The following is a 20,380-nucleotide window of genomic DNA, read 5'->3' as shown; positions in this document are numbered from 1 at the left end:
GAAGAACAGCCAGAGCGGCCCTGCGTCTTGAGGATTCCCCTCCAACATCTCGGTCAGGGCTTTCAATCGGAGGAAAGACTCCTAGTCTTTAGATGTGGCCCCGGCCAGGGGGCACCCGAATGGGGCCGCGTCGCTGCCAAAAAAACCTATACGTGAGCAGAGCCCCCCAGACTATTCTTCACGGTGCTGCTAATATGGAGAGCTGGACCGTTTCCTTATCCTACTAAAATCCCATCCGATGGGGCACATCCCTGTCTCCACAGCCAGGCACTGCCTCGGAGGGAGCCGCCCTGTCGTACGCAATGTGGCCACTGAGGGGGAGGACACGTGCACCTGGAGTGCAGACCTGAACTTACTTTTTGTGGCACTAGACGGGGAGAGAGGGTGTTCGTGTCCACGATTCTGAGCCACGCAGGATGTTGTCTCGGGGGTCTCAGTTCTACTATGATCCAGATCAGAACGGGTGGGTGGCATTGAGCAGGGAGCCGGGTGGTGCTGCGGGTCCCCGGCTCACCTGTGAGGTGACAAGATCCAGATCTCTCCTCCTTAGTCACCCCAGCCCGTGGCACTGAGCTGACCCCACGTGGTCAGCTGCAGTCCGTGATTAGCGCCGGCTTCCGTGCCGAGGCTCTGTGGCCGTCTTTCCCCCTCTCGTCCCTGTGCATCCTGTCTTTCCCACGTGGAAGCTTTGCCATCCGGTTCCCATCACCATGGTGCAACCCTGTACATCAGTCTGCCCGACATCATGGTTGGAAAGAATAAAAAAGTGGTTTCCAGTGCTGGCTTCTCCTGACTGTGAGCGCTTAACCAAGCCTGTGTCCCCCGCTGAAAAACTAGAGATGAAAATACAAACCTCAAGAGATTGTAGGGACGCCTGGGTGGCTCAGTCGGTCGGGCGTCCGACCTCAGCTCAGGTCACGATCTCTCAGTCCATGAGTTCGAGCCCCGCGTCGGGCTCTGTGCTGACAGCTCGGAGCCTGGAGCCTGCTTCGGATTCTGTGAATCCGTCTTTCTCTGCCCCTCCCCCACTTGTGCTCTGTCTCTCTCCCTCTCAAAAATGAATAAATGTTAAAAAAAATTGTTTTAAAAAGAGTTTGTTGCAAGGGGTAAGTAAGATGCTTAAGTCGAGTTATTGGCCTATGTTAGATGATGGATGAATGGAAGCCATTCGTGTTAATGTCCTAGGGCTGCCTAACAAATTACCACAAACGTGGGAGCTTATAAAACGGGAGAAATTCATCGCACAATTTTGGGGGCCAGATGTCTGAAATCAAGGCGTTGACAGGACGCTGCTCCCACCAGAGGCTCTTAGGGAGGATCTGTCCTTGACCTCTCTGGCTGCAGGGGGCTTCAAGTGTTCCTTGGCTTGGGGCCGTAAAACCCCATTGTCTCTCCTTCCGTCTTCATATGGTGTCTGTGTGTCTCAAATCTTTTTCTGCCTTTCTCTTACAAGGAGACTTGTCATTGGATGGAGGGCTCACCTGGACAATCTGTCATCATCTCATCCCAAGATCCTGAAACACATTCCCTTTTATTCCAAATAAAGTTGCACTCATCACTTCCAGATGGCCATACCTTTTGGGGGTCCTCTGTTCAGTCCACTGCCCTATCTTGTTAGTGGTACAAATTAAGGTACCCATGTACCTTTTCCTTATGTCCTCAAGCACTTATGTAGATTGCGGATGGTAAGCTGTTATTCTTTGGTGTTTCTCTTCGAGCTCGCTGCACTTCTGTGAAGGGCAAGGTCCGCGTCACAAGAGGCAGAGGAGAGAAGGGGGGCCCGCGTGTGTGGGGGTATAGCTAGTGGCCTCTTCTGCAAAGTTGTGCTCACCTCTCCAGTGGCCTCTGGCCTAAAGGGACCTGGAGTGGACCCTTCGTTCTCTTCAGAAGCCACCTCATTTTGGAGCAGGAGGCCTGTGCCGTGAAGCTCTATGCTAGGCAGAGCAGAGAGAGCATATAATCACTCTGCACTGAGGACACAGCAAAAAGAAAGTTGGAAGGTAGGCTAGGCTTATGAGCAAGCCAGCTTGACACGGGTGAAATCACGGTCTCAAAATCTTTGTAATGAAAAAAATATATAAAAATAGGGAGCATGAGCACCTGGGCAGGACAGGGGTCTCCTCCACTTATCTGGGACCATCAGTCTCCAAACTCAGTCTCAACCCTTGGGGCGACACAGGGATCCCCGCCTCATTAGGCTGCCCAACCTATTCTTAACAGTTCTAACTACTTGCTGATTTTCACTGTACCTACTCAAGTAATCTGGGGCTGAGTTCTGTGCTCCTGCCTTCCGGAGACAGCCCCGTAGAGACTGAGCATTGCTCTTATGTTCCGATTTCTCCCGTGCTTCCCCAGGCCATATATCCTCAGCTGCCTCCGCTGTTACTTGCCTGCCTTGTGTCCAGACCTCTCAATAACCCAGTCGGTCCACCCTGGACCCACTTCGTTGTGCCCTGACCCCCTGCCTCAGTACTTGGACTGTACTTTTACCAAAATATGATGTTGCAGGATTTATCCCTTTTATTCTGAACGTTGTGTTATCAGTGAAGCTTAGAATCACTCCAGCCTTGCAGGTACCACACCAGACTGTTGGTTCATATGAAATGTATGGTCAAACAAAAAATCGCTAGGCTCCTTCATTTGAACCAATCTGAGGCCAGATCGAGAGAGCAGCCCCTGCTACCGAATGAATTGAGCTGTTGAAACTGAGGGCAAGCATTTACATTTATTCTCAGCAATCTTAATTTTCTTGGTTTTGTGCCATCGCTCCCAGCTTCTGAGGATGTATAGGTTCCCCTCCCACTGTTGGAAAGCAGAGTGTTCCTATGAAAACTCTTGTAAGCCCAAATGGCATTAAGCGAAGAAGTAATTACCATTAATTTACCTGGAGAACGTTGTAGCATTCCCAGACCCCCCAAAATAACCTCTCTTAGGCTTTTCTGATACCTTAGGACACATCTTGCTAACAGATGCACCAAGTAAATCCCGATAAAGCCCAGATGCTCAAAGAACACAGTTCAAACTATGGCCGCTGGATGCTGAGAGGCTGGGTGTAGTTCCCCAGAAAGGCGCTTGGTGGCGCTACTCACGCTGTTCAGGGTGCGCGCTGCCTCCACAACAGCTCACGGCAAGACAGGTGCTGAACGCTGGGGTTTTTTTGTTTTTTGTGGTTTTTTTTTTTTTTTTTTTTTTTTTTTTTTTGCTTTTCGCCTTTTTTGCAAAAGCAAAATCCTCTTTGGAATGCTTTTGGTTTGCAAAAGCAGGTGCTAACGTAGGTCTTTAGTAAAAGCCAAGCGTAAGGCAAACTTTGACAAAGTGGAGGATACCTGTATCTGAATATTAATCGCAATAATCTAGAAAACGTCTCTTCTAGCTTTCTGTTCCTTCTGAAGATGATTTTTTTAACGCTGATAAAATGTTGGGCAGAATAGAACTAAAAATAGAGTTCTGGCATACCATTTGCTCCACACTGACACTGAACAGTTAGAGCCCACTGTCCATGTTTGAACTAAGGTGAGTCTCTGATGAATGAATCTGTGACCCACTTCCCTCGGGGCACGCTTGTCCCATCCGCTGTGAAGGTAGCTAATTGTGCGCTCATCCCACCCTCACCTCTCTCCATCCTGGAAGCCCCACGGATGACAGAGTTAGGCCTGCTTTTCATAGTTAACCTGAATGAAGAACTGTGTGGAGTGAACAGAAAGGACACTGGCAAGCCAGGACTTCGAGAATCCTGGCGGAGCCCCGGTGACCTCCCCTGCCATGGCCAGGCGTTCTGTCTCCTAAATGGTCCTGCAGTTTTTGCAGAACTGACCCAGATTCATCAGTTCATGCCTCTCTCGTGCACAGACGTGCGTGTCCCACAGCCATGGGGTCCGCTCAAGCTCGGAAACTCACACAGTTGGGTGTGCCGGGCAGAGCAGTTCCGTTTACAGCCATGACCTGGGAGAGCAGTTTTAGGACCGTATGTATCCAACTCCTAGGAGTGGCTCCCGTTGAAAGCAGTTGTTATTTACAGGACTTGGACTCCATGGGGACACATTCCCACATCCTCCAGCTCAGAAGCATCTCATTTTCCTATCATTTCTGAAAGACCGTAATGGGGGAAGTTTTTTTGAATTATAGCGAAGATGTAAGTGTGGGGCTTCTTTTGTTAAATTTTGTTTTGCGTCTTGATGATTGAGTCTCATATAAAATTGATGATAACAGCTTTTTTAAAGTGCGTTTCCATATATTTTGTGAAGACACAAAGAACAGGAAGAAAAGGAGCGTTTGTTACTTAGAACTCTATTGAGTCTCAGTGACCCCCAAATAAACACCGGCATATTTCCTAAATATTAGCTGCTTATCGCCAAGGCTCCATCCAGTCTGCGTTTGCTTTCTCAACACCCCCTTCATCAGAAAGAGAGGCTAGAGAAGTTTAATTTGCTTAGAAGCTTATGATTAGAAAATTTAATCTCATACCTGAGTTTCTGAAACCTTCCTGTGCATATGAATCATCTGGCAATCTTGTTAAAATGCAGATTCTAAGTCAGGAGGGCTGGGTGGGGCCTGGGGTCCTACATTTCTAAAGCTGTCGGGGCTACTGGTGTTGCTGGTTTGAGGTCTGCACTCTGGAGAGAAAAGCCTTATTACACTGAGTTAAATGATAAAATACGAATAGGGCAATAGGTTAAAATGTAGATATAAAGATGCTTAAGATAAGTGCATTCAGAGCGGAGATTCTCAGGCAAACCGTATGTGGTTAAACCCTTAATAACTTTGTCTCGATTCATCCAGTAACTTTCTTAATAATAATGTTTGAACAATAGGATGTGTATATATGGTTCTTTGGGAACTTAGCGTTTAGAAAATAGTGTGTGGCCTCATGTCATGAAGAAATCTTTCTGTTGTTCATCCAGAAGTGAGCCCCCCCAGGGGCCCAGCTAAACTATTGTGTTTCAGCCCCAAGAAGGTGGTTAGGGACACAGAGGCCATTTGTCTGCAGCTAGAAAAAGACCCTACAAGGCAAAAATTCCACTCTCCTTTTTTTCTCTTTTTCTCTCTCTTTTTTTTTTTTTAATCTCTTTCTCTCTCCCTTCCTTTTCCTCTCTCTGCTTTTCCACCTTCACATTATATACCCCTCCATTCTTTCAATTCCATGAAGAACCAAATCCCGTTACCGGGGACCTGGTGGCAAACTGTGGCGCCCTCTAGTGGTTCTCTGAAAGTACAGCAAGACTCAATCCCTCCCCTCGCAGTGCTTCCTGATGGCAGCTTCAGATAGTACAGAGCTAGTGGGCACGGAGATGGGACACATGTCCCGGAATTGGAGAGCCCCGTCTCCTCCAAGCTGCAGTGGCAAATAGGAGACATTCTAAATTCTAAATGGAGGAGGAGGATGGGTTGAAATTTGTATCAGTCTGGCTGTAGGTCGCTCCAGCTCCCGTGGTAATCTCTGGATCCTTGATTTATCATTAGTATTATCTGCAAAAGACATTTATCAATGGCTCGCTTTTCAGAAAAATAAATTTGAATCTGTGCATTAAGGCCAATATGTCCCGGTGGCCCATTAGCAGAAGACCAGCCCTGGAGTCTGTACAGAGATCTTTAGGGCCAGCTAAGCCAGTGTCTCTCAAATAAACACTATAAATAAACTAAGGCACTACTGAACACCAAGTCAGCATTCCTTTTCAGATTCACTAAAGCCGGGCTCTTTAAGAAGTACCTTCAGAGGGGGTTTCTGGTTTGGGGTATTGTGCATTCGGTTGTACAGGCAATTTTACATTTGCATTGCTAATGGACCTCTTCTGAATGTGTTTGACATTCTGCTTGGCTTTGAAAGGACTTTTATGCTGCTGCTTTTTCTTCCCTCGAGCTGCCTTGGGCTAATTAACCTATTCCCTTACTGGCTGGGCCTACTATATGCAAATGTTCTCATTTTGGATTCTGACATATCACTCTTGCATGAACATCCCTAATGAAATCCTGTGGGGTTTTATTGGAGCAGTGCTACTGTGGAACCAGCAGGGGGCGCGTGGAACGGTTTGCTTTGAGTGGCTCTAAATGACTTTGCTAGTTGATGTGGGAAAGTGGGAGTTATACAATTCTTTAAGTGACTCTTGAGATCTAAAGCTAAAAGATCATTGTCAGCACTTGTTAAGCAGCCAGAAGGGGCAACTGATTTTTTTTATAAGTTTGTGATTCAATTTTATTCTGTCATTGTTTTAAACGTAGCACTGGCCCCCTGATTGATTTGCAAATATTGTGCGTAAATTATGGGCTGCGCTGTTTATAAAAGAAGGCTACACAGAGCACGGTTGTTCTGAACGTATAAAAAGCCTAGGTCGGGAGGGGATATAAGTGACATCATTTCTTCAACACAGGTATTTCTCCGGCATGAACGTACTAGATCTTTGCACTTTGTTTTTTGTTTCCGTCCCAGGCTTTAAAGTGCCTCTCCTGTCAAATGAGAAACCCTGTTCTTATTGAAATGACCTTTGATGTTGAGACCCCAAATTTACAAACTTCCACCTCGTGTGCCCCTGATCACAACCATTAAGGACAGGCACTGTCTTTTGAATAATCTTTTTATTGCGATGTTTGCTAACGATGTTGAAGCAAGAGTAACAATGGCCGCTAAAATCATTGGCCAAAAAAAAAAGGTTACCGATTAGGCTGGGGTAGTGCAGCTACATAGGAGAGATGGGGATAAGCTGGGACAGGCAAGAGGAGAGAAAAGAGGCCGTGTGACGGTGGGGATGCCCCATTGCTTCAGCGTCAGCAAGGACCAGATGCTGAAGGCTGCTTGCTGCCTTGTTGTGCTCGTTTTAAAATCAGAGTGTAGAAGGGGCACCGGGGTGGCTCAGTCGGTGAGGCGTCTGACCTCCGCTCAGGCCACGGCCTTGCGGTCTGTGGGTTTGAGCCCCTTGTCAGGCCCTCTGCGGTCAGCGCTGAGCCTGCTTCGGGTACTCGTGTCCCCTCTCTCTCTGCTCCTCCCCCACTTGCGCTGTCTCTCTCTGAAAAATAAAAGAAAGTAAAAAAAAAGAAAAACCAAATAAATAAAATAAGTAAATGATGGGGCGCCTGGGTGGCTCAGTCTGTTAAGCGTCCGACTTTGGCTCAGGTCATAATCTCACAGTTCATGAGTTCAAGCCCCACGTCGGGCTCTGTGCTGACAGCTGGGAGCCTGGAGCCTGCTTCGGATTCTGTGTCTCCCTCTCTCTCTGCCCCTCCCCCACTCATGCTCAGTCTCTCTCTCTCTCTCTTTCTCTCAAAAATAAATAAAGATTAAAAAATGTTTATAAAATCAGATTGTAGAAAAGAGGGTCTGGGTAGGAGAAATGCTAAAACCCAAAGCCCTGTGCCTCAGTTTCCCAGGATGCCCGCACGTGACAGTGCTTGTGTCTACAGCTGGTGCCTGCAAGGGGCACTCGCATCTGCTCATTAGCCCGGTTCCTGTTAGTCCCACTGATGTGCTGCCTGTTGCCAGTGGGTGTCCATCTGCCCACACAGTCACGGTGACTCCAAGTTCACTGGCCACTGAGGGACTGAGATATATGTATGTAACTGGCTCCCAGCCCACTATTTATAGATCGTGAATGAGGCGCATGGGGCTGATTGATCTGAAAAGAGGTTTCATCTCTAGGGTTAATGGCGGGTTGGCCTTTTCCAAGGAGAAAGGGAGGGAGCTGGTGTGAAGAGAAAATTCAGAGACTACATGGAAAGAGAGAGAGAGAGAGAGAGAGAGAGAAAGAAAGAAAGAAAAGAAAGAATAACCGTCATGAAGGAGAAACCTTCAACGTAGCCTCCCTATTAGCGCACTTTTTTTGTGTGTGTAACCATAACCATATTCATTTTTTAACTGTCTCACAGATTTCTTTTGGCTTTCTGTTACCCTATGAGTAGCTGTACTGGGAATTCTTTGGAAACTTGTAGAGAACAAAATTATTTTTGGCTGCCTCTGCTGAGTTGGCATGTGGTATTGTGCATGTGTGTGAGGGAAGAGAGAGTGGCTTTGGACCAGAGTATGGACCCTGAGTCAGGCAGAACCTTTGAACCTTTGAGTAGGAGCCCCGGCAGATGAGGCATCAGACCTTACACCTGAAGCTGACCCGGCACTACCCACCCCCCCCCACCCCCGACCTTACTCCTGAAGATGGCCTGAGACTCCCCACCCCGCCCCCTGCCCCCGACCTCGGCCAACCCCAGACCTTACACCTGAAGGTGGCCTGGGACCCCTCCCCCACTCCTCACCTGCTCCTTCCCAGCACCTGCATCTGAGGCTGACTTCCCCTAATGTCACCCTTCCTGTGAGCTTCTTTGGATTTCCCAGCAAGGCAAAGAAGAGGTAAAGCAGGGACCAGCATTTCTGAAAAGGAAATTTAAGAACCAAATCATCTCCCTTGTAAGAAGAAAAGAAAATAGGGAGAGAGGGTATTGAGAAACGCAGAGGGTCTTAGGGGAGTTGTTCATGCCATCAGAAGGTATCTGCTGTGAGGTTCTGACCTCCCAGTTATCCTCACGTCTACCTGATGTGCTCTCCAATGTGGCCAGTGTTTTCATGGGCTTTAATGCTGGGGCCCGTGATCAGGTTTTGGGGAATTCACGTGGAAGCCAGAGGCCTAGTCTCAGTCTGATGTTCTGATTTCCTTTCCCTCCTCTTCCCCTCGCCCCCCACCCTGTCTGCCTCTTCCCAGATTCCAGAGCTGCTGCGGGCCGATCGCACCCACGGGGAGATGATTCCTCATGAAGAGCCTGGATCCCCTACAGAAATCAAATGTGACTTTCCATGTATCAGACTAAAACCAGAGCCAGCCAGACAGTGAAACAGTCACCGTGGAGGGGGGACGGCGAAAAATGAAATCCAACCAAGAGCGGAGCAACGAATGCCTGCCTCCCAAGAAGCGCGAGATCCCCGCCACCAGCCGGCCTTCGGAGGAGAAGGCCGCCGCGGCGCCCAGCGACAACCACCGGGCGGAGGCCGTGGCATGGCTCCCCGGCAACCCGGGGGGCCGCGGCCACGGGGGCGGCAGGCACGGCCCGGCGGGGGCCCCGGTGGAGCTGGGTTTACAGCAGGGAATAGGTTTACACAAAGCGCTGTCCGCGGGGCTGGACTACTCCCCGCCCAGCGCGCCCAGGTCCGTGCCGGCGACCACCACGCTGCCCGCCGCGTACCCTCCCCCGCAGTCGGGGACGCCGGTGTCCCCCGTGCAGTACGCTCACCTGCCGCACACTTTCCAGTTCATCGGGTCCTCCCAGTACAGCGGGCCCTACGCCGGGTTCATCCCTTCGCAGCTGATCTCCCCGACGGCCAGCCCCGTCACCAGTGCCGTGGCCTCGGCCGCGGGGGCCACCACTCCATCCCAGCGCTCCCAGCTGGAAGCCTATTCCACTCTGCTGGCCAACATGGGCAGTCTGAGCCAAGCCTCGGGACACAAGGCTGAGCAGCAGCACCTGGGCAGGACGTCGGGGCTCGGCCCCCCGGGGTCCCCCCCTCCCACCCAGCAAAACCAGTACGTGCACATCTCCAGCTCTCCGCAGAGCGCCGGGCGCACGGCGTCCCCTCCGGCCATCCCCGTCCACCTGCACCCGCACCAGACGATGATCCCACACACGCTCACCCTGGGGCCCTCCCCCCAGGTCGTAGTGCAATACACCGACTCCGGCGGCCACTTCGTCCCGCGGGAGGCTGCCAAGAAAGCCGACAGCGGCAGGCTGCAGGCCATGCAGGCCAAGGAGCTCCTGAACGGCGAGATGGAGAAGGGCCGCAGGTACGGGGCCCCGAGCTCCGCCGACCTGGGCCTGGTGAAGGCCGGGAAGTCGCTTCCTCACCCGTACGAGTCCAGGCACGTGGTGGTGCACCCGAGCGCCGCGGACTACGGCGGTCGGGACTCCTCGGGGGTCCGGGCCTCTGTGATGGTCCTGCCCACCAGCAGCGCGCCCGCCGCCGACCTGGAGGTGCAGCCGGTCACGCACCGGGAGGCCTCGCCCTCCACCCTCAACGACAAAAGCGGCCTGCATCTAGGGAAGCCCGGGCACCGGTCCTACGCGCTGTCGCCCCAACAGGCCCTGGGCCCCGAAGGCGTGAAGGCCGCCGCCGTCGCCACGCTGTCCCCCCACACGGTCATCCAGACCACACACAGCGCCTCGGAGCCACTCCCGGTCGGACTGCCGGCCACAGCCTTCTACGCAGGGACCCAAGCGCCGGTCATCGGCTACCTGAGCAGCCAGCAGCAGGCGATCACGTACGCCGGCAGCCTGCCCCAGCACCTGGTGATCCCCGGCACGCAGCCCCTGCTCATCCCGGTCGGCGGCGCCGACGTGGAGGGCTCGGGAGCCGCCCCCGCCATCGCCACGTCGTCGCCCCAGTTTGCGGCAGTGCCTCACACGTTCGTCACCACCGCCCTCCCCAAGAACGAGAACTTCAGCCCGGAGGCCCTGGCCACGCAGGCCGCCTACCCAGCCATGGTGCAGGCCCAGATCCACCTGCCCGTGGTGCAGTCCGTGGCGTCCCCCGCCGCCGCGCCCCCCACGCTGCCCCCCTACTTCATGAAAGGCTCCATCATCCAGTTGGCCAACGGGGAGCTGAAGAAGGTGGAGGACTTGAAGACAGAAGACTTCATCCAGAGCGCCGAGATCAGCAGCGACCTGAAGATCGACTCCAGCACGGTGGAGAGGATCGAGGACAGCCACCACCCGGGCGTGGCGGTGATACAGTTTGCCGTCGGGGAGCATCGAGCACAGGTAACCTTCACCCCCTCCCCTGCGCGCGCCTGCGCGCGCGCACACACACAGTCATGCGGTCCTCCCTGGTTTCCCTGGCAACATGAGCCTCTTCCAAGAGGCAGACTGCAACGGGCTGTGCGGAGAATTGAGGGTTTTCCTTCACCCCTAGACTCTGCAGGACCGTCACCTTTCCCAGCCAGGTTCTAAGCCCCAACGCCCCAAGGCACTTGTCTGTAAGGAATTCACTTCTGTGCTCCTAGACCGGAGGGCTTAGGAAAGGTACCATCCTCCGGAAGATTGGAAAAATCACCCCTGGGCGTGTTTTTGTTTTTGTTTTTGTTTTTTATTCTGTAGCTTAGATGAGGAACCTTGAGTGAGAAACGCGGCCGGCAGGCTCAAGCCTTTCTAGGGGTCACTGTGCCCTTCTTCTCTGCCAGGGAAAGGCAGTGCTGGTCCGGGTGGGCACCTTAGACGGTCAGAGTCCCCACGTCCCATTCCAGCATCCGTGTTTTACAATGTTATTACTCTTTAGGTGTGGGGAGGCTGACAGATGGGGGGCACAGCCGCCATTGAAAGGTGACTTGTTCTACTCGGAATCCAAGAAGATGGGCACGCCACATGGGGAATCGCCAGAGTCAGTCAGGAGGCAGGGGGACGAGGAGGGAACATGGGCAAGAGCCTTTATTGTGGGAAGGAACGAGCAGGCTTAGGATTGGCTGGTGTGGATAATTTCAGGGGGCTCTGGGGCAGAGCTGCCCCTGGGTGTCTGCTACCTGGGCCTGGGGTGATTGGGGCAGGTGGATAGGGGCCCCGAGGTGAAAGCCCAGTAGAGGCGGTGGTTGAGGGTGTGGGTTTTTGGTTTGCATGTGAAGATGTCTCTCCCAGGCAAGGAATCAGCTAACCCTGGGAGGGGCATCCCCTCTAGAGGCAGCAAGGCTCTGAGATGTCAAAGCATCGGAAGGTCGAAAGTAAAAGGCACGGTTAACATAGTCCCAGAATCCCAGGTGATCTCCTGGGCTCGTAGTAAACAGGAACCACCAGCAGTAAACGCAGTCGTGGTGAGTCGCGTTAAAGCCTGGAACTATTATTGACTCTCTTAATTTCCGTGGGCTCCTTCCGTGCACTCTTTTAAGTCTCTTGAATCACCTGAACACCTTTATTCCGTGGCCCATTGATATAAAGCACTGTCCAGGTGGCTTCGAGTCCAGCAGGTGTGGCCTCCAGGCTGGGAGCTTCCTCGGCCGTTGAGCCCAGATCTCCTGGGAATGTTTCCATTGAGGACTTTGAAAAACCCCAGAGGTGACAGTGCCTCCCTCACGTTTGAGTTGAAAATGGTCATAGCATAGCTGATATTTGGGACATTCAAAAGTAAATTAATTAAATAAATAAATAAATAAATAAGACAAACTAGTTCATGGTTTAAATTGTTTTGAGCAGACTTTTAAGAGATCAAGTTTTAGGGGAGGGGGGATTTTCGAGGGTTTTCCAGAAGGGCTTGGGAGTGACCAGATGTCAGGTCTCGCACAGTGTCAGGGGGCCTGCGATGCCAAGAGCTTTTAGCCCCCAAAGATTTCTTTTTTATGGTACAGCGTCACTATAGGCTTACGGTCTTTGGTTCGGGACCAAGTAAGATGTCTCAAAGTTCAGATTAAAAAAAAAAAAATGCAAAACAGCAGGACTTTTCTTTAAGCGGCGTCATTATTTCGAACTCCCTCCCCGTCTGTGGTTGCCGCTCTCTCCCTCCTGCCTATGTAGTGTTGGAGGTGGGCACTGGAAGGAAAAAATGAGTTGTCTTGTAACAGGCTCCAGGTGAAGCATGGAAATAAACAGGAATGCAAGTGAATGTGTTTTCTCATGGCACCTTTAGTCCTTCAAGCGTTACTGCGAACGGGGGAAGGCACAGGAAGAGGCGTTACTTGGAAATGCTCCTGGTTTGCATGTGAACCTCTTTCACCCCGAGAATACAGAACGGCTCCAGCCGTTCTCATGGCCAAGGGCTTCCCAGGCCTCTTTAGCTCTCGAATCAACCAGGCAGTTCTGGAGAGGAAGCATCTCTATGTTTTCCCTGCCCGATACTTTGCACAACGGACGCTCGCATGATAGAGTCACCGGCTTCCCTGTGAGTCCCATTTCCTCCGGCAGCCAGACCACGGGTCTCGTTGCGTACACACGACCAAGGTGCAAATGAGGAGGTAGGAGATTTATCATGGCCTGTTCGCAGGTCTGTCCAGGCAGCCCCGCGCGGGGGTGTCGCGTGCCGGGAAGGGCCGCTGCCTGCTCAAAAGGGGGTTTGGTTTTTGAGCTGTAAAAACAAAAGTGCAAGGCCCCCGACGCAGCCAGTGATGTGTCGCTTTCCCCAGAAGCCTATCAGAAACAGGCTGACATCATCACTGCTAAAATACTCCACCAGCTGTGTTTGCCACTGGTGACAGGAGAGAATCAGAGAGAAAGCGAGAGGGGGGAAGGAGGAGGGGGGCCAGGGAAGTGATATCTGGATGTAATTTACGTTCCAAGGGCCGAGAACTTTCCTCCCTCATCCGTGTGGCGCTGAGGATTGTTCTGCCCCCACCCAGGCCTGGAGAATCAGCCGTGTCTTCTCGACTGGCTAGAAATCACCAACACTTGCACCCACGGGGAGATGTAGGAATGTGCAAATTGTTTAACTTAACTAGCAAAAAAATCACCAAATTGATTGGGGAAGTGGTGGGGGGAGGGATGGTTTTCTACACCCCAGATGGATGGCTCTATGACTCCGGGCTTTAAATCCTGCGTGGAAGGGCTGCTTGACCTCAGACAGTCTACCACGAGCCTCCCCTTTGGACGCAGCGGGCCACGGTGGGGAAGGCCCGGGCCTGGTCGCCTGCGAGACGTGTTGCTTTCCCCTTGAGCCATGGTTTTTCTCATCCCTGAGACAGGCAAATGATTCCTCATACGAGGGGCCCACTCTCTTTTTGTGATCCTGGGCTTTTCTGCCTCACAGCTCAGAGCTTCTAGAAACTACCCACCTTGGCCGGACGAGCCAAAATCCACACGGGGACACTGAGGGCATCTCTGCTGACCTCGTGCTCGTAATCGGCACCAAGACCTCATGGGAACCAAACCAGCCCGTGTGAAACTGAGAGGTTTCTCGTTTGGCTGATTATTTGGAGGAGCTGAACTAATTACCGTTGTAGCAAGACGCCCCCAGTGTCGTCTCCAGCTGAAGCTGCAAACGAGGCAGCGTAGGAGAAAAACACTGCTGCCTGCTTGTCCCTGTCCCCGTGCCTCTGCCATATCCAGCGTGGTCATTCTCTCTGCCCAGGCAGCGTCTTTGCCCCCTGTGCCCAGCCCGCTGCCGTGGGAGAAGACAAAGGGAACTTCAGGTGCGATCCGGCCTCTCGGTGGCCACGCTGGGTCTCCTTCCTCATGTTCTGCAGCACAGGTAGCACATTGCACCCCAGACAGGAGAGCACCCCCCCCCCCCCCCCCGCTGCCCTCATGCTTGGTGATCCTGCGTAACAGCCCCGGTGGACGACAGCATCGCTTTCCTCGGGCCTCACTCCCAAATACAACAACCCACTTGAAAATCTTTTCCAGCATGGAGCCTGTAAGTCTGTGGCGAGTCCCAGAGGGGACCCCCAGCACTAGCGTGAGCCAGCGAGGTTCACTAAGAGAATGGGGCGTCCTCTGCGTGGGAAGCAAGTTAGCCAGTAGGAAGATGCAGGATCTGCAGGTCAAAGTACCTGAGTCAGATCGGTCTTCCACCCCAACAATAGTGCAGGGACCTTGCGCACATTGGGCACAAGTGAGTGCACAGACACTTGACCGTGTATGTTGTCTCAGCCTTCCAGTCGGCTCTCGTGGTGGGAGGAATTAGGGTTGTCGTAAGGATTAAAGAAAACGTGTTCAAGGGAACCAGCACAATACGTAACGCCCAGCAGGCCCTTGAGAATATTACTGTCCCTGCCTTCTTCCAACTTATGTGGCTTTGGCCCTGAGAAGCGAAAAGTCAGCTTCGGAAAAATAAATGAAAGGCTTCACACTCTGAAAACAATTTATGGGGCGCCTGGGTGGCTCAGTCTGTTGAGCATCCAACTTCAGCTCAGGTCATGATCTCACGGTTCATGGGTTCGAGCCCCTCATCGGGCCCTGGGCTGACAGCTCGGAGCCTCGGATTCTGTGTCTCCCTCTCTCGCTCTGCGCCTCCCCCGCTCATGCTCTGTCTCTGTCTCTCAAAAATAAATAAATGTTACGGGGCGCCTGGGTGGCTCAGTCGGTGAAGCGTCCGACTTCAGCTCAGGTCACGATCTCGCAGTCTGTGAGTTTGAGCCCCGCGTCGGGCTCTGGGCTGATGGCTCAGAGCCTGGAGCCTGCTTCCGATTCTGTGTCTCCCTCTCTCTCTGCCCTTCCCCCATTCATGCTCTGTCTCTCTCTGTCTCAAAAATAAATAAACGTTTAAAAATAAATAAATAAATAAATAAATGTATGTATGTTAAAAACTTAAAAATAAAATAAAAAGAATTTATGGAAGGGGAGGCAGTCTAGAAAAAGTCCAGAAAGAAGGGTGACGTTCTCTTAACACGCGCAATAAGCCGTTTTTACCCTGCCTGTATTCCTGGGGTGTATTCCCATGAGTGGCCCCCCTGAGCACCCTACCATAATTCCTGCAAGGAAGCCTGAATGACCTGCTAGCCAGTATGCCTAGAGACCAGCTGTATTTTTCTGAGCATGAGCTGGACTGGAGGGATGCAATGGTGGCCCCGCCATCCACGCAGTAAGAGACCCAGAAACGGAGGTTTCGGGCACCTCTCTTCTGCCAGGTGCCCGCTGGGGGAGCCCCTGCCCAGGACGGCCCCTCCCGGAGAGGCTTCCGATTCCATCTGGCTCTGTCTGTGAGCAGTCTCCCCACACCCCTGTCTCGGGCTGCCCAGGCTCAACTTTGCTAAAGAGGGACACAAAACTGGCACAAAGGAACTGTAGTAAATTTTATTTTAATTTTTTTAACATTTATTTATTTTTGAGAGAGAGAGAGAAAGAGAGTGAGCTGGGGAGAAGCAGAGAGAGAGGGAGACATGGAATCCAAAAGCAGGCTCCAGGCTCTGAGCTGTCAGCACAGAGCCCGACGCGGGGCTCGAACTCACGGACCACAAGATCATGACCCGAGCCGAAGTCGGACGCTTAACCGACTGAGCCACCCAGGCGCCCCTCATTCCCCTCTTTCTAACTTGATGGCTGTGTTGTGTGACTCATCAGTGGTAGCATTGTGCTTTAATGGATTAGCTGGTGCCTAAAAATCGCCAGGGCCCTCGTGCGAGCAGCACAGAAGTCTGCCGAGTCCCCTAGCAGCCAAGGCAAGCCGACCCGCCAACATTTCACGTGTGGGGCTTGGTGGGAATGAATCCTAATGTATCAAAAAAATAGATAGTGACCGCCCTGTGTGCCAAAGCCTGGAGCTGGACCCGTGGTCCAGTTATTGGTGCTAATCCTCCTCTCTGCGTGAGTGCCAGAAAGGCTCCGGCAGAGAAATAGCATCAAACCATAATTTGCTTATGTGTCTGCGTCCCCTTTAAAAAAAAAAAAAAAAAAAAGGAAGGAAAAATGCTCTCCTTTAGCCTATGCGTGATATCAGTGCCCCCAACCAGGTGGTCTTAGGTATATTTTTGAAGCAGCCTCTCGTTGTTGCTTATAGCCGGTTTTTAGTTAATTAGGCTTTATTGTTGAAAGTAGTTTTAATTTTGGGGGGTGGCAGTGGAGCAGAAAGTACACGGATTCCCAGACACATAGTTTCCCCTGTTATTAAAATCTTGCTTCTACATAGTATGTTGGTTACGGTAGTCGAGCCAGTGTTGATACGTGATTATGAACCTAAGTCAGTAGCTTTCATGAAGGCTCACTCTTTGTGCTGTACATTCTGTGGTTTTGGCAAATACCTAATGTCATGTATTCGGCATTCCTGTATCATCCAGAGTAGTTTCGCTGCCCCCAAAATCTATGTTTCACCTACGCTTGCTCCCTGTCTCCACCCCCGTCCTGGAGCCCTGACAACCACTGATCTTTTCACACGTCTGTAGTTCTGCCTTTTCCAGAATGTCATATAGCTGGAATCACACAGTATGTAGCCTTTTCAGACTGGCTTCTTTCCCTCGGCAATACGCATTTAAGGTTCTTCCATGTCTTTTAGTGGCTTTGATACGGCATTTCTTTTTAGCCCTGAATAACGTTGTTTTCCTAAGGCACGCTTTTTAAGACCCCGGGGGGGGGGGGGGGAGGGGCAAGTGGGATAGAATCTGTCACCCCAGTGACCTGTTGAGTCAGATCCTAAAGGGGCCTCCCCCGCAGAGGAGGCTCTGGGAGTCAGGCTGCAGTGTATGAGAAGAACCCAACGTATCATTCAGGATTTGTGTCTGGGGTGTCTCTGAACCAGGGTGTGGGTTTACTGAAAATCCTGCAATGTTTCCACCAAAGCCTGAGTCAGGTTCCGTGTTTAATGTGATTAAATGTTTAAATAGAACACTCCAGGGGCGCCTGGGTGGCTCAGTCGGTTAAGCGTCTGACTTCAGCTCAGGTCACGATCTCGTGGTCCGGGGGTTCGAGCCCCGTGTCAGGCTCTGGGCTGATGGCTCAGAACCTGGAGCCTGCTTCCGATTCTGTGTCTCCCTCTCTCTCTGCCCCTCCCCCGTTCATGCTCTGTCTCTCTCTGTCTCAAAAATAAATAAACGTTAAAAAAAATTAAAAAATAAAAAAAAAATAGAACACTCGATATTCTTCCACTCGACTGAAGAGTTGTGACTGCTTTTATTAGTGATTTTTAAACACCGAAATAAGTGGGTCTCTCACTTAGCCCTGCTAAGTGGATCATCACTCCAGCGTTTTCTGATTTTCTGGAGGTTGAGAATGTAGGTAGTCACGCACACTGGCCTTCAAGGAAAGTAGATGGGCGCTTTTTTTTTTTTCCTGCTGGTAAAACAGGATCGAGAATTTCACTTGCGCACGAAGTTGACGATTCCCAGCGCAATAATTTCACCCAAAGCAAGACGTGTTCGTGGAAGCCCAGCCTCTGAGAGATCTCATTGATCCCGGGTATCAGCGGAGTTTGGGCCAGTGCCAAGCAAAAATGTTTTGTAAAACAGATGTCCTTCACATTTGTGAAGACAGGGAATTCTTGTGGAGGAAAGGGGAGACATATTTAAACAACAGACGTTTTGTTTTCTTTATATCTTGTTTTTGGTGATATGTACATATGTGTGTATATAGACAGAGCACCAATCTAAGATAGAAAGAGACAACCAAACGGCATAAATATGCGGCTCTGCATGCAGTGTTTAGATGCGCTGGTAGTTGACTAAGTAGTTAAAGGAATTTTATTACACTTACACACAGAGGAACTAAAAATGATCTTCAAAAGCCAGTCATTAGCCAGACCAGGAAGGTGACATTGAATAAATACTCATCAGCCCAGAAGTGAGGCTGCGTTGCCTCCCTGTCTTGATTCGCCCATCCTGAACAGAAATCGGAGGGGATTGTTTTAGAGGTTGGTTGGAGGGGGCTGAAGAGGTGGGGGGAGCGAGCAAAGGGGTGTGCCTGCCGCAGCAGGAGGAGGGCAGGAAAGGGTGGGAGAGGATGAGAGGTAACTCGCCCCTAAAAAGGAGGGTGCTGGCTACAAGGCCTCCAGACATGAAAGGCAGAGGGGCCTCAAGCTGACATAGGACAAAAGCTATTCATGGTCACATTTTATCCTGCAGACTGCTCAAAGTGTTTGGGAAAGAATGTATTTATGGGTTGAAAAAAAAATGGGCTGTGGCGAGTTGCCAGAAGTTATGTAACGTGCTTCGGTTGTATATGACACTGCCCTCCTGAATATAGTTTCGTTGGGGTTTAATCAGAGACCGTTTGCACCCCGACATGATCATCAAATGAATTAGTGATCGTTAGCCCCTCTGAAAGAGCAAAAGGGAACTGAAGTATGATTCGGTGAGGTCATGACCAGCCTGACAGGGGAGTGATGAGTTAAGGCAGCTATTGCTCAGCCCAGAAAGCTGCCTGTTCAGCGGGGAGCCAGACCCAGGGAAGGTTCTGCTCCTCTCCCTGGGGAGGACGAAAGTCCAATTTAGTCCCAGCTGGTGAAAACAAGCAAGGTCAGGCAGAGCCTTTCAGTGTCTAAACATTGACCTCTGTTGGCCAGTGGTGGCATTGCAGTGTTTTTACACACGGGAAGCAAACGGGGCTGAATATGCTAGAGAGTATCCCACACTCTGGGGATAAAACAATTGAGCAAAACAGGCAACATCTCAGCATCCCCCCCGCCCCCGGAGCATATGGTCTTAAGGGGATCCTGGGGGAGTCGGTAAAACAGGCAAACAAATGTATAAGCAAATTTGTATTTTGTTTTTATTTTTTTATTTTTTAACGTTTATTTATTATTGAGAGAGAGAGAGCATTAGCGGAGAAGAGGCAGAGAGAGAGGGGGAGACACAGAATCTGAAGCAGGCTCCAGGCTCTGAGCTGTCAGCACAGAGCCTGACACAGGACTCGATCCCACGAACTGCAAGATCATGACCTGAGCTGAAGCCGGACTCTCAACCGACTGAGCCACCCAGGCGCCCCATCAGCAAATTTTTTAACTAATGCATCAAAAGATAAGAAGTAATAGGAGAAAAAAAAGACAACCCAGAGAGGGTACGGATACTAGGGACGGAGGGTCATTACTTTAAATAATGGTCAGTGAAGCTGTCTCTGAAAAGGGGAATGGAAGACCATGGTCCACAGGGCAGAAAGGACTCCACATGGAGGGAACATCCAATGCCCAGACCCAGATGCTCAAGTGTCTTTAAAGGATCAACAAGGAGACAAGTGTCACTATAGTGCAGTGAGTAGGGGGAGGGGCACACGCAGGCCACGTTGGGCTCGTCATGGCAGCTTTTTCTGCCAGGGAGAAGCTGGCTTGGCCAAGGCAGTGGTGGTGGAGGCAGTAAGAAATGGTCTCGTTCTGCATATATTTGGAAGAGGGAACCAAGAGGATTTGCTTGTAATTTGGAGGTGTGCCATGTGCTAAAGAGCCCAGTACATTGTGACTCCCAGGCCTTTGACTTGAACCCCTGGAAGATCGGGATGCCATTCACGGAGAGGGGGAAGAACAGAGCAGGCACCATTGGGCAGGAGCATATCAGGAGGTCTATCTTGGACACGTAAAGCTTGAGTGGCCCATAGACACCCAAGTGGACGCCATCAGCTAACATGGTTGCCATTATCCAACTACGCCCTTGTGAAGTTACTTGTTTCATCTGCACGTCCTGACTCCCCACTGAAGGCGAGAACTGGATCTTTAACCACAGGAACTCTTCTCCAGTCCTTAACACTTAGCAGGGGCTCTGGGTTACGTAGTGAACGTGACTGCAACCTCTGGAGTGTGAATCCTTGATCAGTAATATTTTGAAGCTCTTGGTACCGTAGGGAAGACCCACATGGGTCTCCAGGGCAAGAAGTTCACATAGTTGTTGTTCTGGTTTAAAGTAACATCATGTCACCGAATCCCACCATCTATGTTTCATATGGAAACCAGTACCTGTTGGCAATGGCGGCGTGCTTTGAGGTAGATAATGCTCTTCGTCAAGGGAATTTCAAGCAGGTAGACCTTCCCACATGTATTCTCATGGAAAAATCCCTTGGTGTGATTTCTTCAGGAACTACTAATGAT

The 20,380-nt window shown here is 51.2% G+C and overlaps 1 protein-coding gene across 18 annotated transcripts in view; it reads left to right on the top strand.

The window, feature by feature from the left end:
* ATXN1 (ataxin 1) overlaps positions 1-20,380 on the top strand; it is a 415,717-nt gene that overhangs the window by 380,680 nt on the left and 14,657 nt on the right. For 17 of the 18 annotated variants that reach the window (XM_027040355.2, XM_027040352.2, XM_027040353.2 and 14 more), the window contains one exon: positions 8,679-10,725. The exons of the other annotated variant lie outside the window; for it this stretch is intronic. In XM_027040355.2, the coding sequence (XP_026896156.2) occupies positions 8,839-10,725 (1,887 nt within the window). In that variant the 5' untranslated portion in view covers positions 8,679-8,838. The remainder of the gene's footprint in view (positions 1-8,678; positions 10,726-20,380) is intronic. 18 annotated transcript variants of the gene reach the window in all.

This window comes from Acinonyx jubatus, chromosome B2, assembly GCF_027475565.1.
Source record: "Acinonyx jubatus isolate Ajub_Pintada_27869175 chromosome B2, VMU_Ajub_asm_v1.0, whole genome shotgun sequence".
NCBI classification, from domain to species: domain Eukaryota; kingdom Metazoa; phylum Chordata; class Mammalia; order Carnivora; family Felidae; genus Acinonyx; species Acinonyx jubatus.
Note: the sequence above shows the minus strand (reverse complement) of the source record. Positions and strands in the feature narration are given on the sequence as shown.